This window comes from Coenobita brevimanus, chromosome 55 (assembly GCF_032717465.1).
Source record: "Coenobita brevimanus isolate Jiangsu-jjx chromosome 55, ASM3271746v2, whole genome shotgun sequence".
NCBI classification, from domain to species: domain Eukaryota; kingdom Metazoa; phylum Arthropoda; class Malacostraca; order Decapoda; family Coenobitidae; genus Coenobita; species Coenobita brevimanus.
The window spans coordinates 52,370,626-52,391,158 of NC_137008.1; the positions used below are offsets into that span (position 1 = coordinate 52,370,626).

The 20,533-nt window shown below is 42.1% G+C and overlaps 1 protein-coding gene across 1 annotated transcript in view; it reads right to left on the bottom strand.

The window, feature by feature from the left end:
- Positions 1–3,376: 3,376 nt before the first annotated feature.
- Positions 3,377–20,533, bottom strand: part of fy (fuzzy planar cell polarity protein-like protein) — a 28,943-nt gene continuing 11,786 nt past the window's right edge. Inside the window, exons 4-9 of the mRNA XM_080273544.1 lie at positions 17,095–17,217; positions 15,556–15,753; positions 12,141–12,346; positions 11,730–11,910; positions 4,190–4,317; positions 3,377–3,604 (exon numbers count right to left, since the gene is read on the bottom strand). Of these exons, the coding sequence (XP_080129670.1) occupies positions 3,547–3,604; positions 4,190–4,317; positions 11,730–11,910; positions 12,141–12,346; positions 15,556–15,753; positions 17,095–17,217 (894 nt within the window). The 3' untranslated portion in view covers positions 3,377–3,546. The remainder of the gene's footprint in view (positions 3,605–4,189; positions 4,318–11,729; positions 11,911–12,140; positions 12,347–15,555; positions 15,754–17,094; positions 17,218–20,533) is intronic.

The following is a 20,533-nucleotide window of genomic DNA, read 5'->3' on the forward strand; positions in this document are numbered from 1 at the left end:
TCTGGAATTTGGGCAAGGGATTGGGCCAGGACTGGGTTTCCAAGTCTCCAGTTAGAGGAAGAAAGAGGGCAGGTTCTGAAGTTCTCCTCTCCATCAAAGAAAAAATGTGGAAGTATAGTGTGAAGTGAAAGAGTGGGGAGATCTTCAGCCTGGATCAGGGGACCGAGTACCAACCAACAGGGTTGCACCCTCATTATGGGGTGGGGAATGGTGATGATCTTTGCCTAAGGAAAGTGTGCCAAAGTCCTGGCTTTTTGTCTTGACCTCAACCTGTCCACAGTACCGGGAGCACAATACAATAGCAACAAACCCCAACCACTCCTTGGATATAAACCTGCACAGGCTCAATCCGATTGGAGCGACTTAACCCGTTAACTGCGTATGGCGTTTTTTTGGACGTGTCCGTGGTGTGCAGACATAGGGGTAAAAATGAAATTTCCCAAAGGCCAAATTTTGTATTAGGAATTGAGAGAACACATGAGAAAGTATATAGTAACGAAATATTAGCTCAATATTTACCTTGGTAAAGCCATGGATGAACATCGAAGTGTCTGATTCCCTATTGGAATGTATGATTTTCGTTACCTTTTTCAGTTTCGGTTTAGAAGGCTCAAACATGCTTGCATGGGTCGGCCTTGGTCACCATGACAGTATATTCGAAATTCATCTGCACAGCCAGGGCTGTATTAAGCAGTCGCACTCAGAACAGTCCAGGCTGTATAGGGCAGTTAACAGGTTAATCATCCACTAAACCACCAGGTGCCATAATCTGGTTATATGGTTACCACCCAGCACAGTAAATGGTTTCCTGGTGTATAGGAAACCATTTGGCTTGTCACTCGGCACGGGGTCACCCACAGACAGAAGGAAGAGGAAAGAATGGAGGAAAGAATGACAGAGGAGGTAGGAAGCAGAGGGAAGGAAGAGAGGAAAGGACAGTCACTTGAAAGCAGCACTACATCGAGTGAGTGGATGGTGAGTGCCCACACCTACCACAATTGTCTTCATGGTACCAACAAATATTCCATAACATACGAGGTGCTGCCGAAAAGTTCCAGTAATTTGATCAGAGGGAGCCAACCGTTTGCAGTTTTGCCTTTTGCTGCTAGGAGGAGTCAGCAGCACACCCCTTGTGCATCAGTGTGGCCCCGGCCGTGTCTGTGAGTGGACGTGTTGTTGAGCTAAGTTTACTATTGTAAAGTAGTGTGTAGCTGGTTTGGTGGTTTTGCAATGGTGGAACTCACGAAACGAAGAACCTGCATCAGGATCAACAAGACAGCTGCAGAAACACAAGTGGATATCACACGGGGACCTGTGAACATTTTGTGCAGCACAAAATGGACATCCAAACTGAGCATGGACATCCATACCCTATCACATGGTGGACGCTGACAGCCACCTTCTTCTTTATCGAGTTCACCCCACGCAACTGGGAGGTCACTTCTCCCTAGAAGATGACGTGTTTACAACAATAGACGTGAACCAGATTGTGACTTTTGCCATGGGTGTTGCAGTCCTAACCCTGCAAGATGAGGAAGAAGCCTCTGCAAGAGACAAAGGAGAGGGAGAGGGAGGGCATTGTGGATGAAAGAATGGCTCACACGGAGAGAACGCAGCCAGTATAGAAATCTGCACCATAGTGCATTCTTCTTGAGTATACCTTTCCAGCATACCCTGGGCTCTCTTGTAAACAATCAATCGACATTCCATCACACCACACTTTGGTATATGTGAAAATTTTCTATAACAAACAGAAATATTAAAAGTCGTATGATAAAAGATTATACTGTACAAAGTATACTGACAGTTATGGATTAATCATAATACAATAATATAACAACTGACTACAGAGTTCAAGACAGCAGATGACACATGCTGCTTAGCCACACCACAGCTACGTGTATCCTCCATAGAGAAGGCGGAGACTACCGAGTCGTGGACGTCCATGGTCACTGTGGACGTCCACAAATGGGTTTGGCAGCCTTCAATCCCATGGACGTCCACGACCCTCGCGCGGGGGCAAATTTGGACGTCCACGAGTCCCACGTGTGATTGCCCCTTCACCGGTTGCTTCAGCAAGCCTTTGGTGGCAATGCCATGTCCCAAAGCAGAACATTTTTCTGGTACGCGGTTCAAGGAAGAACAAAAAAAAAAAGCACGTCAAGTTCGCAGCAATATCGAGTCGATGTTGATCATTTTCTTCAATATCCAAGGGATTGTTCACAAGAAATTCATCTCACCCAGTCAATCTGTCAACAGAAAGTTTTACTGTGAAGTTTTGCAGCGACTGAGGGTGAACATTCGCTGCAAATGTCCAGAACAGTGAAAGAACAAGGTCTGGGTCCTGCATTATGACAATGCCCCCACCCGCACATCAATTGTTGTCAGGCAGTTTCTGGCTTCCACTAACACGGGAGTCATTCCCTACCTACCCTATTCGCCTGTCCTTGCCCCCTGCAACTTTTTCCTGTTGCCCAAGCTGAAATTACGATGAAAGGGCGTCGATTTGACTCAACTGAGGAGATCCAGACAGAATCGCAGGAGGTGCTCAAGACCATCATGCCTGAAGCCTTCCAGGGATGCATGGACTCGTGGAAAAAAAGCTGGGACCACTGTATACATGCCCAAGGGGACTACTTCGAAGGCGACAGTGGAAACTAGGAAGTAAGGTAATTTATTTTCCTACAATATTCAAATTACTGGAACATTTGGGTAGTACCGCATACAACACAACATTAACATGCCAAATGCAAAAATATACTGGTACAGATGTGCTAGGAATTTTAAGGCTGACAAGAATATGGCACCATTCTACACAGACATAAAATCTACTTCTCTAATTACACTTTACAATTATTTTTAACCTCTGCTACTGTTGACTAATTTACCTATTTGGGTAAGTAAAAGTGTCATATTTAGTTGGGCAAAATGTTACCAGTCAGTGGGGCTATCAAGTATTTCAGTAAACTCAATTACTGCTATGGAAGGACTTTGTTATTATATTTTAGCAAACAACAGCTGGCTTTATTCAATCTATGGATCATTTTCAGCATAAAACAACGATTCAGTGTATGTACAGCTGAGGCCAACAGTTTCTTTAAATAATCTTGAAATGTGTCATGAACCTAATGAGATCTTGCTTAATTAATCAACAAAAATAAAATGAGTTGGAATTTCATTTCCTCAGCCCAGAGTCCCCTCCCCCCCAAAGTCCAAGTCAGGCCAAAACTGTTATATCTTCTGAATAAACAACTTCTCCATATGTTATTATAATTATTCCATAAATGAATAATTGCCTGGAACTATATAATCTTCCAATGTATGCTTACCCAGAAGATGTACAGAAAAATCACTGACTGGAACTGTACAATCTTCCAATGTACGTTTACCCAGCAAAAACTGATAGAAATTAATGACCAGACTCTACAATCTTTCACTGCATGTGCATCCAGGAAGGGACAACCATTCACTGAGGAGGTTTTGCCACACATTACAGAAAGCGCATTTTGTACTGTCTTCGAAAAACTCTGTTGCACTGGGGCACCATCAAAGCTTGGGAGTTTTACCCTTAGTGAATACTGATAGGGTCCTGAGGCTCACATTTCTGTGAATATAAATACAAGTTATTAGTAACTGTAATATACCATATGTATTAGTTTACACCCTATGTTGTTCTTGTTGTGCTACCCCACTCTGTGTGATCGAGCAGACCCATAAACCAGTTATGATATGACACAGGTAATGAATATGCCAATACAAAGTGGAGAGCTGCTAAATCGCAATGACACCCTGTTTAATCGCCATTTATGTACTTTTTTTTTTTTTCTCCTCTCCCCATACACTGATACAATACAGCCTAGGCCCCGTGGGATCTGACTCCACTCCGTAGTAAATGCTTTGCAAGCAGCCTCATACTCCTTACAAGGAAAGAAACTACCTGGGACTTCCTTTCTCCTCTATTTCAAGTCTTTCATGAGATCAAAGGATCTTTTCAGCCTACGTGGGATAACTTTTGGGATCTGGGTTAAAGGAAGATAAAAATAATTAAATCAAGTCTCTCTCCCTAATTCCAAAATACTGTACAACACTCCTCCTTACCTACCAATGTGTTCGTCATCATTACAGTACTGATCATCATTGTTTTCTAAGCAAACAGAACATGACATGTGATTCTAACACTTTTCCTCACCTGGCTATATGGATTGGGAGAGCAGGAGGGAAGAGGACTAGAAGATGGTATGGGGACGACTGCACCACATAGACCTTGTAGCTCTCAGCATTCATATATGACTCTCGTGGCTGGTGGTCTGGGTGGACCTGTGAAACCATGCTCTCATTATCCATTTGAATTCTGCTGGATAGGAAAACTTTCATTCTTTGGGACCAACAAAACCAGAAAGCAGTTAAACAAACATCCCTCATCTCCCTTCCATGATCATCATCATCATCTGGACCTCTTTTCCCACCCTAAGGCACAGTGAGGAGCAGCAACATCCAGACAGCTCAAGTTTGCCCACTCCAATGGGCCATGCTTCCATTTAATCATCATTCAAGCCCCTTGAATCCTGGCTCTATCTGATATGCCAAAAACTTTCACCACGTTCTGTACCTTCAAATAAACGTATCCGATTGAGTCAATCCGGACGCTGTCACTTTAAAAAGGGGGGCCAAATCCCTGATCATGCACTTCTTCTCACAACATTCATCCAGTCAGCTCAATCTCTTGTCAGTCCCCTAGCTTCACCGACTTCCATACTTCTCTTCCTCACACACTCATCTACCATATCCCTCCACTTTCTCCTTGGCCTACCTTGCCTCCTCCCTCCTTCAAATTCGCTCAGATATACCTTTTTCACCACTCTGTTGTTATTCATTCTCTCCACATGACCATACCATCTCAGCACACTCTCTCTGATTCTGATGTCCACAGACTTCTTCACTCCACATCTTTCATGAATCACATTACAGTATTTCATAATCTATCCACTCTCTGTACTCCACATACACTCCTCAGCTGCCCCATCTCTACTGCCCTCACTTTTGACTTTTTATTTTCATGCCACACCATAGTCTCACATCATATGTTAAAGCTGGCACTAACACTCCTTCATGTACGCCTTGTACAACTGCAACACTAAAGCCTCTGTTTCTTATCAAGGCCTTCACGGCATCAGCTACCTTCCTTCCTTGTGTCACCCTACTTTCCATTTCTTTTATATATTTTCCTCTCTTTTTTCTCACTGTATCCAGGTATTTGAACTCTCTCACCTATTCCACTCTCCATTCATTATAACATCATACTGGGAGTCACCTTCTCTCTCCATTACCATCACTTCAGTCTTTTCTACATTTACTCTCAAGGCACAACATTTACAGACACCAGCAAAACTCTGCACTAGTCTATCAAGCTCTTGCCACTATTTGCAGGTAGCACTGCATCATCAGCATACAACAAATTTGAGATATTCCATCTATCACCATTCATTACCAGCGCCATCCCTCTTTCCAATACTCGTGTTTTTACTTCTCTCATCATCCCATCCATATACAGTATACTGTACATTGAACAACCATAGGGACATCACACAACCTTGTTGCATGCCCACACTGATCTGAACCATTCACTTAGAAGCCCATTTACTCTTACACATGCCTCATTACCATCATAAAAACTCTTGACAGTACCTAGCAGCTTACCATCTACTGTAAACCGTACATACGCAAAACCTTCCACAATCCTTCTCTGTCTACTTTGTTGTATGCTTTTTCCAGATCCATGAATGCCATAAACACCTTAAAGTCCTTCTCACAAGCCTTCTCCACTATCTGTCTCACTGCAAATGTTTGATCCATACATCCTCTGCCACTCCTAAAGCCACCCTGTTCATCACTCACTAGGACTTCTGATATCTCTCTTACTTTCTCTATAATAATTCTTCCATATAACTTCCTACAACACTCAATAAACTTATGCCACAAAAATTCTTGCACTCAATTCACTCACCTTTATTTTTGTACAATGGTACAATCACAGCTTTTTTCCACTCTGCTGGCACAGTTTCACACATCCGCACTTTCCTATATATCTCCAACAAGCACTTCATTTCACTCTCTACACTCACTAAATCATCTCTGCATACACCTCATCAACCCCAGCCGCTTGCCCATTTTTCAGCTGCTTCACGGTGTTCTTCACCTGTGCGAGTGTCACATTTCCTGGCACCGCATTCCTTCTATGCACACTCTCAAAACCAATCATGTTTATAGCTGCTCAGCTCTCTCTATTCCCATTCATCAGGCTTTCACAATATTCTTTCCATCTGGTCCTTACTTCATCCTCATGGGTTAATAATCTACCACTTACATCCTTCACACTTGCTCATTTCTTTTAGGTGTCACTTCTACATTTCCACACATCTTTCCAGAATAACTTCCAGCTTTCAGAGAGGCTTGCATTCGTTTTTCTACCTAGATCATCATTTACCTCCTTCTCTTTCCTCTTCACTAGTCTCTTTCTGTGATTCTTGCTCTCAATATATTCAGTTCTTTTTTCATATGAACCCCTGTTCTGTAACCACTCTAGCTACTTCTTCCTCTTTTCCTCCACTGCACTCTTAACCTCTTCGTCCTATCATGCTATACCTTTCTTTGTTGTTACTCTTGCCACACCACACACCGCTCTAGCATTCCTAACTAGGCAGTCCCTATATGCATTCCACTGGCTGTCCAGACCCATTTCATTGCAATTCACTAATTCTAACTTCTCCCCTACTTTGGTCCTGTATTCATCTGCCATTTCTTTGATCCTCAGCTTCTTGACTTTCAGTCTTTTTCCCTGACTGCTCCTCTCTCTCCTGGTCCACCTCACTCCTCTCAGCTTGATCTTGCATACCACGATCATATGATCTGACTGACCCACACATCATCCTTTCACAGCCCTCGTATCGGCAATCATTCCCAGCATCGACCTCTCTACAAGCACGTAATCAATCAGGCTCCTTTCAGCACAATCCCCATTCCCTCTATACCATGTATATTTATGTGCATCTTTGTGTTTGAAATACAAGTTATAAATGCATAACCTCCTTTCCTGACGCATATCCTGCAGTCGCTTTCCATTATCATTTTCTCCTGGTACTCCATTGCAACCCATTATGCCATCCTCAGGCACAGTGCCTACTCTTCCATTCATATCGCCCATTACGATCACTTTATAGCTCCTGGGCATTTCTCCCACTGTTTCATCCAGCTCATCCCAAAACCTGTCTTTCTTTCTCTCACTCCTGTCATCACGAGGTGCATACACTACAATCACTCCCACTTTCACCTTCTGAAACTTGAAACTGACATACCGTACATACATTTTGAGGTGACACATTTGTAATCTCTCAATTCACTCTGCCACACCTTCTTCACCAGCAAAGGAACTCCTTCCATGCATCTTCCTCATCTGTTCATGCCCAATCTTACACATTTCACACCCTCCCACTCCTTCATTTCACACCCTTTCATCTTTGTTTCACTCAATGCCATCACGGCATATCTCACACTCTTGAACACAATCACCACTTCCACCCTCTTGCCCTCCTCATTCACACCTCTCACATTCCACATGGCCATGCGAATTTGCCCTTTTGGTTTGGGCCCTGGGCAGGTAATGGGCCTTCCGAGGCTCATTGAAACGTCTGCCATGATTAAGCCATTTTGGATAGTGGAATCTGGGGGACACTTAACCCAGCCAAAAACTCCGGTTATATGGTTACCACCCAGCATAGTAAATTTTTTCCTGGGTACAGGAAACCATTTGGCTTGTCACTCAGACAATAAGGCATCCCTATACTGAGTGAGTGGATAATGGGCACTCCCACCTAATCTCCTAAAATGAGGATGGCGGACAATAGGAAAAGAGCAATTTCAGCTAGCAGTCCAACAACTTCGCATGCAGATGACCCTGGGGCCACAATTGACAATAATGCTGGGATTGCTGGAACTTGTTCTTAAACCTGTCATTATGAAGTGTTTCTTCAAAGAGGTAGTTTTACTGAACACTCTGGTGATAGTGTTCCTTTTAACCCATTCACACCCATGCCGCAGGAGTCACGTAGCTCACCCCCCCCCCCCCCGACCATAAACGTGCATATGGAATACTGTACTTAGCAGTAAATACATACAATATTTTGTCTTCAGTAAAGTGTCATATGTTCCCTTTCTTTATAAATGCAATATATATATCATGTATATTCATTACATACACACATCTTACTTACTATAAGCAAGGGGGTACAGTGGAATATTTTTTTTTTTTTTTAAACAGAACAGAGGAAAGAAAAACAAATGAATAAAAAAAAAACTATTCCATACACCAGATTACTGGTGTCCTCTGATCATAAAATACATGTAACAGTTGGACTTGAACAGCTGTAGGCTGAAGTTTTGAGGGAAATAACTCTGGGGAAGCGAGTTCCAGAGAGATGCAGTTTGGGGAATTCTGATAGGCAAAAGTTCTGCAACATGGCTGAGTGACATTCCAGTCATGAGCGCCACCAGATGCCCGTGTAGCACAAGGGAAGGATTGGAGAGGTGGCACCATGGACGCAACTTCGTCTAAGCATTTGGTATAAAAAAATCTGTAAAATTATGCAAGGGAGGCAACATTCCTTCTTACTTGTACGGGAGGCAGTTTATTAGTAATACCAGGGTTATTAATAATTCTAACAGCTTTGTTCTGAATTTTGTCTAGTTGTTTTAATGCAACCTCTCCACATCCATTCCATAAGGGTGGGCAGTATTCAAGCTGAAAGCACACAAGACTCTTATAAATTACAGCTAACTGCTCGTCAGTGAAGAAGTTACGGACTCTGTACAATAATCCAAGTTTCTCTGAGGCGGTTTTAGCAAGCGATCTGACATGAGAGGTCCAGATGAGGGCATTGTTAAGTGAGACACCAAGAATTTCAATACTTTTAGAGATGGGAATATTTATAGCACTGAGGGTAATATATGAATCTGGCAATACATGTCTATTAGTAAATTGTATATATTTAGTTTTACTAGCATTAGAAGAGACAAGGTTGTTTTGTCCCCATTCACTGATTGTAGATAAGTCTTGATTTATGGAAATGGCTGTACTGAGTTAAGAGTTGGAGATATTAGATTTTGTAAATGGGTGTCTGAGTGTGAATGAACTATGAAGTGTTGAGTCATCTGCATATGAATGGATGGGATTGTGGGTAACATAAGAGATCATTAATATGAACGAGGAACAGGGCTGGTGCAAGAACTGACCCCTGTGACACACCGGCATTAATTGAGTGGAAATTGGAATATATATCATCTACTTTTACTCTTATTTTTCTGTTACTGAGATATGAGGAAATCAAACGAACAAAAGACTTTAGTCCATAGCAAGGGAGTTTGGACAACAGGGAACGGTGCCATACTCTGTCGAAAGCTTTAGAAATATCCATGGCTACTGCATGAGTTACTCCATGTACGTTGATTGATTGCTGGATGGTATGAGACAGGAGACTGAGTATGTCAATGGTGGATCCTTCATGGCAAAAACCATATTGTCTATCACTAATTAAGTTGTTGGAGTCAAGATGTTTAACAATGTGCTTATTAATTAAAGTTTCAAATACCTTACCAACAGAAGATGTGACAGCTATTGGTCTGTAATCAGAGGGGTCAGAGGAACTTTCTTTCTTTGGAATTGGGTGGATATTGGCTTCTTTCCATGAATTAGGGAATGAAGAAGTACGTATGCATAGTCTCAATAATTTAGCAAGAACAGAGGCAAGGTCTGGGGAACACTTTTTCAAAACAATTGGCAGAATTCCACCTGGGCCTGGAGCTTTGTTGGTGGGTAAATTGTCCATCCATCCATCCATCCAACATCCAATCCTACATTGCCCCATGAGGAGTGTAGGAGCCCGGGCCTAGGCAGCTGGTCCCGACATTTAAGATGAGAGTGAATTTAAGATGAAAGTCAAATAGTTTATGAGAGTGAGATTCTAGGATGGATTTTACGTTCTTGTCTGTATTTTAAGTGGAACAATTTTGTGAGAGTCAAGTTCTAGTTCTGGGACGTTCTGGCTATGGTAGAATTTCTGGCAAGTGTACTGGCAAAGATATCTGCTTTCCCACGTGAGTCATTTGTAATGTTGCCATCTGAAGATTTTAGTGGGGGAATGGATGATGACTGTTAAAGTTATTATTGAAAGAAATGAGAGCTGACTAGAATATTCTATTGTCATTAGGGTTGTTAAGTAGTTTTGATGCTTGATTTTGAAGAAAGTTTGATTTAGTGAGATTTATTACAGCTTTTGCATGATTTCTAGCAATTTTAAATTGAGAGAGTGATTCAGATGTTTTTTACTGTAAGTAAGAGTTATATGCTAATGACTTCTGGGCTGTTACTCTGGCACAGTTGCTATCAAACCATTTTGGAAAATTCGATCTTTTAGTGAACTGTTGACTTAGTATGAATAAATCCATGTTAGCTAGTATTAAGCTGCAAATGTGGAACTGGGTACAACTGGCATCACTAGAGAAGAAAGACTGTCATGGAATATCGGCAAGATAATTTCTAAATTCATTCCAGTTTGCCCTATCAAAGTGCCATCGGGTCACTCTGACAGGTTCAGTGTGTGTGTGTGTGTGTGTGTGTGTGTGTGTGTGTGTGTGTGTGTGTGTGTGTGTGTGTGTGTGTGTGTGTGTGTGTGTGTGTGACACACAACTTAGCCCTGGGAGCCTCCATAACACACACTGTGAGACCAGTTCATGTGCATATTTGGGTACAGTAACACCCCCATCACCATCAACAGTCCTATGAAAACATGTATTTCATCAGTTGTAACTGGTCTCCATTTTAGGCCATGTAGGCTACTTTACTTTTACTAGGATTCACAGCCCAGTACACATCAGCCCTCTCATTCACCCATGAACACAATTTTGACATCACTTCATCATCAAGAAAATGACTAAAAGCAGCCCCAGGGGAAGCAAAAGTAGGAGGCATTATATCCTGGGCAGCACTGTCACTGAAGGCAAGAATGGCGTCTGGCCATTGGTCTGCAAAAATGTTCACCAGATACTTCCACCCACTCTCCTCAATCGGGTCATCTTCCCTCCATGATTCATTATCACTTAGTGATAACTAACTGTCAGTACTATCATCCTCACTGGACTCCCCTGGCACATATAATGCATCAGAACATTCATCACTACTGTCTGACATGACTGTGTATTCATGAAAACAATCACAGAAAAAAATCACAATAAATTCCCAATATGGCAATGCACAGATACGACGATCGATGTAATCCTACCCCCTCGTGTGCCAAACACAAATTGAAAGCCAAATACAAAGTAGGAGCCAATAAAACTTTGTGGCAAGCAGTGATGTTCCAGATGACATCATTTGTCTGAACTGTCATTGGTTGGTGGGTGGAACTTATTTTACTTTCCCAGTGAGGTATACCAGGCTCAGAGAATGCATATACGCCAACAAACCATATCCCAATACATACAGATGTTATGGAATTTAACAGGCCATGTTATGGGGGCCATTACTCAGTGCTTTGCAATCATAAACACATACGTCACAAGCGCAAGAGGGTTATGCTCTTTTCCCCATTTTTTTTTTTTTATCCTACCCATCCCATTTATTACCACGGAACTGAATTCGGATGAGGATGTTAAAAAACTGGATTGAAAAATAAAAATACCCAGGTTGGAAAGTCCTCTGGAGGCATGGCTGGTGGTTGCAGAACAGGCCCCACAAGGCTGCGGTAAACTGACTGAAGTGCTGATATCTTCTTACTAGCACTCACACACCGAGATCTGGATTCCTCACTCAGGTGGACACAGCTCACACACTTCTTGCTATCATAATTGACTAGAACAAACCTGTAAAGAGAAGATTTCTTTTGTTAATGCTGAAGTCCTTTATACAAAACTGAATGTAAGGTACAAAACATTACTAGGGACTGAATTAGTGAGTATGCATTCATTACTTTGTATGACTGTTATGGGCAAATTTTTAAAAGAATACAAGTTGGTAACAGCAAAGACAGGTTTAAGGGCTTACTTAACCTATCACATAACACAGTACTGCGCATACAGTAACAATAGTTTACCCAATGACTGCATTATCAAGCTGTGACAGTACGCTGGGAGCCACATTCCAAGGAAGTAGTGATGAGAGAGCTTCAAGGATTTGGTAAGAGGGCGCCCAAAAAGAGGTAGCAGCACGGATAGTTTCTGAGAGCGTTGGGGTGGGTCCACATAATACCAGCACAGAAACCTGGCCTGTCAGTCCAACCACTAGCAGCCGGAAAGGTACCTGCAACATACCAAACTATTTAATGAAAAACATTATATCAAAATATAAATTTCATGTTTTACACAAAAATACCATAGTTACCACAACACAGCATACCAGTGAATTTTGTAGGGTAAGGTGGGGTGCCCATCATCCACTCACTCAATGTAGCACTGCCTTATGGTCTCTACACTAAGTGACAAGCTAAATGGTTTCCTGTAACCCAGGAGACCATTTACTATGCTGGGTGGTAACCATATAACCATGCTATGGCACCTGGTGGTTTAGTGGATAATTAAAGCACTCCAGTTGGATTGAGCCTGTGCAGGTTTATATCCAAGGGGTGATTGGGATTTACATCCCACATACAGTAATGCCACTCAGGGATGAGTGAGGCTGTCACTCCATCCATCAGCCAATCCTACGTTGCCCCACAAGGAGCATAAGAGCCCAGGGCTAGGCAAGTTCATCCTGACATTTAAGATGAGAGTGACCAGCCTCACTCATCCCTGAGTGGCATTATGTGAGCAATAACCCCAACGGCCCCTTGGATATAAACCTTCACCAGCTCAATCCGATTGGAGTGCTGCAATTACCCACTAAACCACCAGGCACCATAATTTGGTTATATGGTTACCACCCAACGTAGTAAACGGTTTCCTGGTGAACAGGAAACCATTTGGCTTGTCACTCAGTGTAGAGTCACCCATAGGCAGAAGGAACTGGAAAGAATGAAGAAAAGAGAGACAAAGAGGGAGTGTAAAGTCACCCATAGGCAGAAGGACGAGGAAAGCATGAAGTAAAGAAAGGCAGAAGAGGAAGGAAGGAAAAGAGGGAGGAAAGGAAAGGGCAGACAACTGAGAGCAGCACTACATCAATCTGTCACTCTCATCTTAAATATCAGGACCAACTTGCCTAGCCTCAGGTTCCTTCGCTCTTCATGAGGCAACACAGGATTAGATGATGGACAGATGGAATACTGATTTTTAAAAAATAAATAAATAAAAAATAAAGTAGGATTACTCATAAAAAGAACTTAATGTAGCTGCTTCAATAAAGGTATCATTCACTTACTGACAGGGTTCATCGCTGAAAATAATAGTTAATTATGTTATCACTAAGTGAACATCTTATGACACAGGTCTAATAGTGATAGGTTGCCAGGGGCCCCAGAGTTGGCTCTGTGGGGGATATTTTTGCCTAACTAGAGTCCAAAAGCAATCTCTAATCTTCAAAACCACATACTGCCAGCATAAACCGCAATACAGTACAATCCCTGCTATCCGGTATCCAGACAAACGGAATACTCAGAAAAACTGGAAAATTCAAGGGCTGGTAAAAATGTCAGTAAGTTATAGCTGTGCGCCAATTTGAATGGACCGCCAAACCGCCGTTTTATTGTGTCACGGGAGGCTGGGTGAAGTCGGACTAAGCGAGGTGAAGGCATTTCTGGCTAATGTAAATCCCTAGTAAATCCTCTTAACCAGCCCTCCTCTTCCCTCTTTCCCCTACTTGAATTCAGTCATCTCCACACCCTCCACAATTTCCACATATCACCAGTCTGCTTTTTACCACCAGACAGTAAACAAGCTCTCCTGCTGTTGTGTTGCTCTGATAGACGGTAATTTCAACACTCCAAAATGCCTAAAGAGCAAACTAAACGTAAGCGTGTCGTGCTTACCTTGAAACAGAAGCTGGGCATATGCAATAGATTTGAAAAAGGCGAACATTATAAAACAATGATGACGGAATATAATGTACAAGTAGGACATTCAACGATTTATGATATCAAGGCCTAAGCATCCAAGCTCAATGAATTTTTCATGAAAAGCAAGACAAGTAAGTCCATTGATAAAAGGAATACTCTTCATCGTTCGAGTGGTTTTGCTTAGAAAGATCTAAGGGAGCACCTATTTCTGGTCCTCTTATACAAGAGAAAGCAAGAGAGTTTCACAGTAAAATAAATATAGAAGTCGAGTGTGATTTCGGTATTGGATGGTTGAATCGTTTCAAAGACAGGCATGGAATTTGTAAACCAAACATCTCAGGAGAGAGCAAATCAGCAAACAGCAAACGCTGGTGTTTTTCTTCCTAACGGACCGACTCTAACTTGTACCACATAAATTCATCTTAGAATGCATGTGTGCTGGCAGAAATGAAAAAAAAAATGTTAATAGGAATGAAGGTTTACTTATATGGAAGAAAAAAAAAATATGCTTGCAATTATGTACATCATGTATTTTATTTTATGCAAAACAGCTGATTGGCGGGTGAAGGTGGAATGGTGGCGGTCAGTCGGGGCCGGGACCGTAAACAAAGCTTGTGTGGGGGCACAGGGGTCTTGATATTCTACAGTGCAGTCTTAACATCAGCTCACCAATAAATGTTCAAGATTTTATTTCTTTATTTTTCCACTTTTATGACTACAGTATATACAACGAATACTTCGGTAGTTAACAGAATGGTGCAAAACAGATGAGTGGCGGAATGGTGGCGGTCAGTCAGGGCCGGGACCGTAAACAAAGGTCATGTGGGGACACAGGTGTCGTGATAATTCACCGATAAATATTCAGGATTTTATTTCTTTAGTTTTCCATTTTTATAAGCACAGTACATACAACAAATTATTCAGTAGTTATGAGAATGGACTTGTGCATTGTGCAGTACTGCAAGGCATTGCATACATGTGCATTATGACCATGGTGTGTGTTTACAAGGCAATTTTTCAGGTGGAATCTCTTAGTGTGGCCCCTGATGTGAGTGGTGAGTACCTGAATTGTATTTACTGCTGTGATAATTATCGCCTTTGTATAGATTTGAATATCAGAACTATGGGAAAAATCTGTAACGGGAAGGTAAATTCCCCAAGCCGCCCAGTTAACTGGGATTGTCCTGTATGTGAATTTCACTTTAAATTATACCATAAGAAAATTAAAAGTGCAAGGTAACATGATGGAAAAGACTTCCTATGGCAAGTTTTATTTACTCACAAGAATGTTATTATTTTACACACAAATCACACACTTGTTTTAACTTCATAGTTAAAAAAATAAACAAATAAAAAAATAAAAATATAAAAAAAGCTTATCATATTCACATACTTTTTGCATCTCAACCAAATCACTAAAGAAGAAACAGGGAATTGTTGTTCAGAATAGGACTTTTTTTTTAAATCAAAATTTTTCATCAAAATATTATTAAACACGGGATTCCTGCACAGTGTTACTCACATTGGGACTCTTGTTAGGGAGGTAGATAGGGAGGTCTCGAGCTGCGGTGAAAGGGCTGGAGGTGGCAAGGAGAGGGAGCAGTACCAGTTCAGTGTGTGAAAGAGACCAGAAGTTACGTGTCCCACACACCACTCGCCCTCGCAGTGTCACACACCCATACGTGGAGTCCGCACCTTCCGCAAATTTGTCAAGCTCACCCTGAATTAGGTAAGGTAAGGTGAGAAGAGGTAAGGAAAGGCTGGACTTGGTAAGCTATGGTTGATGTTACTGCTTAACCCTATAAGCATCATGAAAACGATCATTATTTTACGAGCTTGGTACATAAAGCCCTATGTCCCATGATTGTGGCAAGGTTACATAAAACTGGACAGCTGTAACCCTGCCTCTTTTATGATGGAAATGGTACCTAGCCAATGGAAACTAAGAGATCCGGTGGTGGGAAGCATGATCTGATCCCCTCCCCTCAGCCATCTCTCCACCTCCCTCAGGCTCTGCCCCATTGGATCCTACCCTCTGTGTCCCCTCCCACCCAAACTATCCCTCATATCCCCTCTAGACCTTATTGGCTATGTGTGGCAGGCATACTTCCTCCCTTCCCCCCCTCCTGATGCCCCCCACACTCCCTCCACCTCCCTATTCCCCCTTCTTAGTGTCACTCATAATGAGTGACTTTTTTTTAATTTTCACGGTCGATTGTGCGGTAACCATTACACATATGAGAGTGAAATATACATTTTCTGGAGTGTAAAATCAAGCATTTCAAATCTATACGACCATAATTTACTTTGTGTACCAAAGTAAATTTTGGTCTTAAAGATTATTTTCTCTCTATATGTGAGGGGTAACAATTTTTATTCTTAACATTCTTTGACAGTCAATATTGTGGTACAATAAACATTAGTCATATGAGAAGGAAATATACTTTTTCAGGTGTGTAAATTCAAGCTCTTGAAATCTGTAAGAAAAAAATTTATCTCAGTAAAAGTTAAAAACCAGACCCTTTTTGCTGTTCCAGTGGTACCCAGGCTGGGAGATTTGCATACTTATGGAGTTAACCCTAGTCTGTCTGGCAAAGCAAGCCTATCAGTCACAGGAAAGGAACTGCTTCTCTATGACCACCCTGCAGGTATAGTACAGTACATACTCTGTGCAAGGAACTGGTGTCCCCTTATGGAAGACAGTGCCCTCCTAGCATCAGATGAGGATCCTTTCCCATGGCGAGGTGCATGGAAATACAAGATTTGGCTCATGGGTGAAGGTTAAAGCTGCTCAGCACTACCCACGGTACACAGTGCCACCATACATAGGCTCTCATCAGTGTCCAGTAGCAGTAAGCTAAGCTAATTCAAGCCTTCAAAATTTTTAGCTCAACTCCACACATGACATCATCCTCACAACCAAAAGTTTTCCTAAATTCAAGTCAAGGATGTTGCTGGCAAAAAGCCAACTTAAGATGGATTACATTTCCTATTCTGAAAAGCTATTTCTGAAACAGAATTACCTGTACTGTTGTGAGAGTAAAGGGTGAGAATGTGATACCTGGAGGGAATGTTGGTCTGGAGGCAGGACACAGTCAGCACAACCAGTCAAGTGTGAGAAGCCTGGATAATCCTCTCCTCCCACTGCACCACACAACAGTTCATCTACCAGAGCATAGCATGGCTGGAAAAAACAGATATAAGTTACTGCAAGTACTCTTTTACATAAAGAAAGCAAAACACTACAAGTACTCTTTTACATAAAGTAAGCAAAACAACACAACTTATCACCAACACTGCCAGCACCCTGGGCTGAAGAGAGGCAGCGACAGCTAATTTTTTTTCTTTTTTTAACAAAATAGTGGAAGGAAAAACAAATAATATTAAAAAAAAATAATAATCCATACACCAGATTACAGGTGTCCGCCATTCATGAAAAATATGTAACAGTTGGACTTGAACAGCCATAGGCTGAAGCTTGGGGGAACTGCTCTGGAGAAGCGGATCTCAAAGAGATCAGTTCAGGGAATAAGAGAATTCTGATGGGCAGAAGTTTTGCAATATGGTAGTTTGACCACAGACAGAGGAGTGAATGTAGATATTATGACTAAATGAAAGAATATAAAAATGAATGGATGCGGACAGTTCACACATATTTCGACAGCATATGTACATAAACCCACATAACCACCATACTTACGGTGGTATCATGCTGGGCCAGAAGTGCCTAACATGCGACCCAGTTTGGTGAGCCGTTAGCCAAGCTGACCCATGGTGAGTGAGATTTCCCATGCGAGGCAAAATACAGTCAAGTTGCCTAAGATGCGGCTCATGGTTCTGGACCAAGCCCGCGCCATAGAAAACCATGCCATACAAATAACTAAGCCTATGAGAGAAATGGAATTTGGCTCTGGACGTTTGCCCAAAGTCCCTCTTTTCACCCCACTCTTCCCCATTTTCCCCACTTTACACACGCACACAATCAAGCAATCAGTCAATGCATGTATTACACGTAACAATAAGCACAAAAAACAGGAGGGTGATCAGCCTTGTGTCTACTTGGGAGTACCACGCGCTGCAGATCGAGTGAAAAAAAGCTCGGCCAAGTAGACACAGATTAGCTGCCCAACCAAAACATTAAAGATGGCAGAGGCTGCCTGGTCAAGCACTGATTGAAGATATTTATATGATAAAGTTTGTATGCTCAAGTGTCAACACAACTCACATTTAACACATTAATAATCATGCTTATATACGTGGCGATGTTGATGTCAGGCATTATACTTCGTCTTAGCTCAGAGATAGTTGCTTCATCACTAACCCGTTCACGGCGGTTTTACGAACAAACCTATAAACTAGTCACAATACCCAAAGAATCTTTAATGTTTCATTACTTAACACAATGAATTTGGTGACGTTTAACCTCCTCATAAGAGAGAAAAAAGTCCACAGTTGGAGCACTTGTAGTATGGAGCTGAAGCAGTTGCCACCTTCTTTGTTTACAAACAGGGGAGCGTGCTGCCAGGGGAGTTTGCTCAAGCATTTCAAACCTTGCCGCGCCCATGCCATAGGTAGTTTTATGCGGGTGGTTCATTCTGGGGGGGGGTCTGGCACCTTGCCATGTCATAGAAAACCGTGCCATAGAAATCTGCGCCACATGTGACTTGACTGTAGATAACAATTTTCCCTCACAGCTTGTTGGTGGGATTAGAACTCTATATTAATTTTGTAACTGGTGAGAAAATATTCTGTTATCAAAGAAGGAAACTTTAACTAAATTCATTACATAAATATAATTTAATTCTTGTGGTTTTTATTCATTTCTATTCTTTTCTTGACATTGAGGGGGCTCTCCCTACGTGCTAAAGGGTATTTGTATGCAGCGTGTGTTAGGAGTGTAATGCTGTATGGCAGTGAGACCTGGGCAGTGAAGGAGGAAGACATTCGCCGGCTCAGACGTACAGAAATGACAATGATTAGGTGGATGTGTAGTGCGTCCCTGCGTCCAAGGCCTGGAGGGGCTGGGTTTACAATGGAAGAGTTGAGAGGTAGGATGGGACTGGAGTGTATTGGTGTTGTGATGAGGAGAGGTAGATTGAGGTGGTTTGGACATGTGGAGAGGATGGGGGATGATAGTTGGGTGAGGAAGGTGAGAAGTGTTAATATTGGGGGTGGGGTTATGAGGGGTAGACCGAGAAAGACATGGGACGAGGTCATTAAGTGTGACCTTAGGGTTAAGGGACTGAACAGGGAGGCTGCAATGGATCGTGCAGCGTGGAGAGCCGCCATTAGGTGACCAAGGCCGACACATGCAAGCATGTTGGAGCCTTTAAAAACGAAACGAAAACGAAACGAGACATGAAATCAATATTCAAACACTCTGGTGACCAGCCATGGAGGCTGTCCGGTCTGTTTTCAAACAAATTGTGGAAAGCCAGTATTTGATATGGATCCTGCAGCAAGGAAAACTCTAGTTGACTGTCTTGTGGCTCTGGAGTTGCTGGATGTGATTTGGTTGCAGAAACTGAGGAAATGGGAGTGGGTACTTCATGGTGGTTTGTTACAAATGACCATGAGGCGCCAAGGCAGAGGACACTGCCAGCTGTTTTGGCTCGCAAAAATACACACATGTGACGGCAACTCGACTTTGCTAAACATTTCGCCTCTCAAGAGTTGCTTGCATGTTAGCCACTTTTGACCTGGAGTGACGCTGCCTTGACACACCACCAGTATGTGGAATTCCTCACTCTCACCTTGTTGCTTTCAGCCTTCAGTTCTTTTTTCTTTTCATTTCTCCTTTCCCATCTACCCACTTATTATAATGACCCTTTAATAGTTTTCAGTGAGATTTTATTAAGGTGCAAAACAGTGTCAAGGTAACAACACTCTTTCACAAAGAATCGAGCAAAACAATGAACGAAATCTTCAAAAAAAGTCACTTCAATGTTTCTTCCATCCATATCTGATATCAGTAGCAGACATCAGAATCGGTTCGGTATTGGAAAAATGCAAATACTGTATCTGCGATATAAGGGTTCAGTGAATTGTATCGGTTACAACACTACAGTACTGTAATGTCATAAGACACCATTCTCTAAACCCTGAGTATAATGATAGCACTTACGAAATATTGAGTTAAATAGGTACTGTATAGCTTAATCCTTTCAACTCAAGGATTCTTTTTTTTTCTGTCTGGCCACCACCAGATCCTTTTGTGAAACTCATAAGAGATCTCTCATGGTAATGGACTGCAGGGTATTTGGAGCTTGTTTCTAATCCCTTTCCTATGAGGAGTCTCTTGAGTTGGATCAGAAGGAAGCATTGTGTCATATCAGTGACGATGACTTGAGGTTTTTCCTACCAAAGCAAGGGAACTACAGGTATACTGTAGTGGGTTTGTTTTCATCTGATGGAACTTAGCTATGTCTACAGCTTTAATCCATGGTTGTAGCTTAATAATATCTGATGAACCTTGGTTAAGAGGTAGGAATGAATCTCCC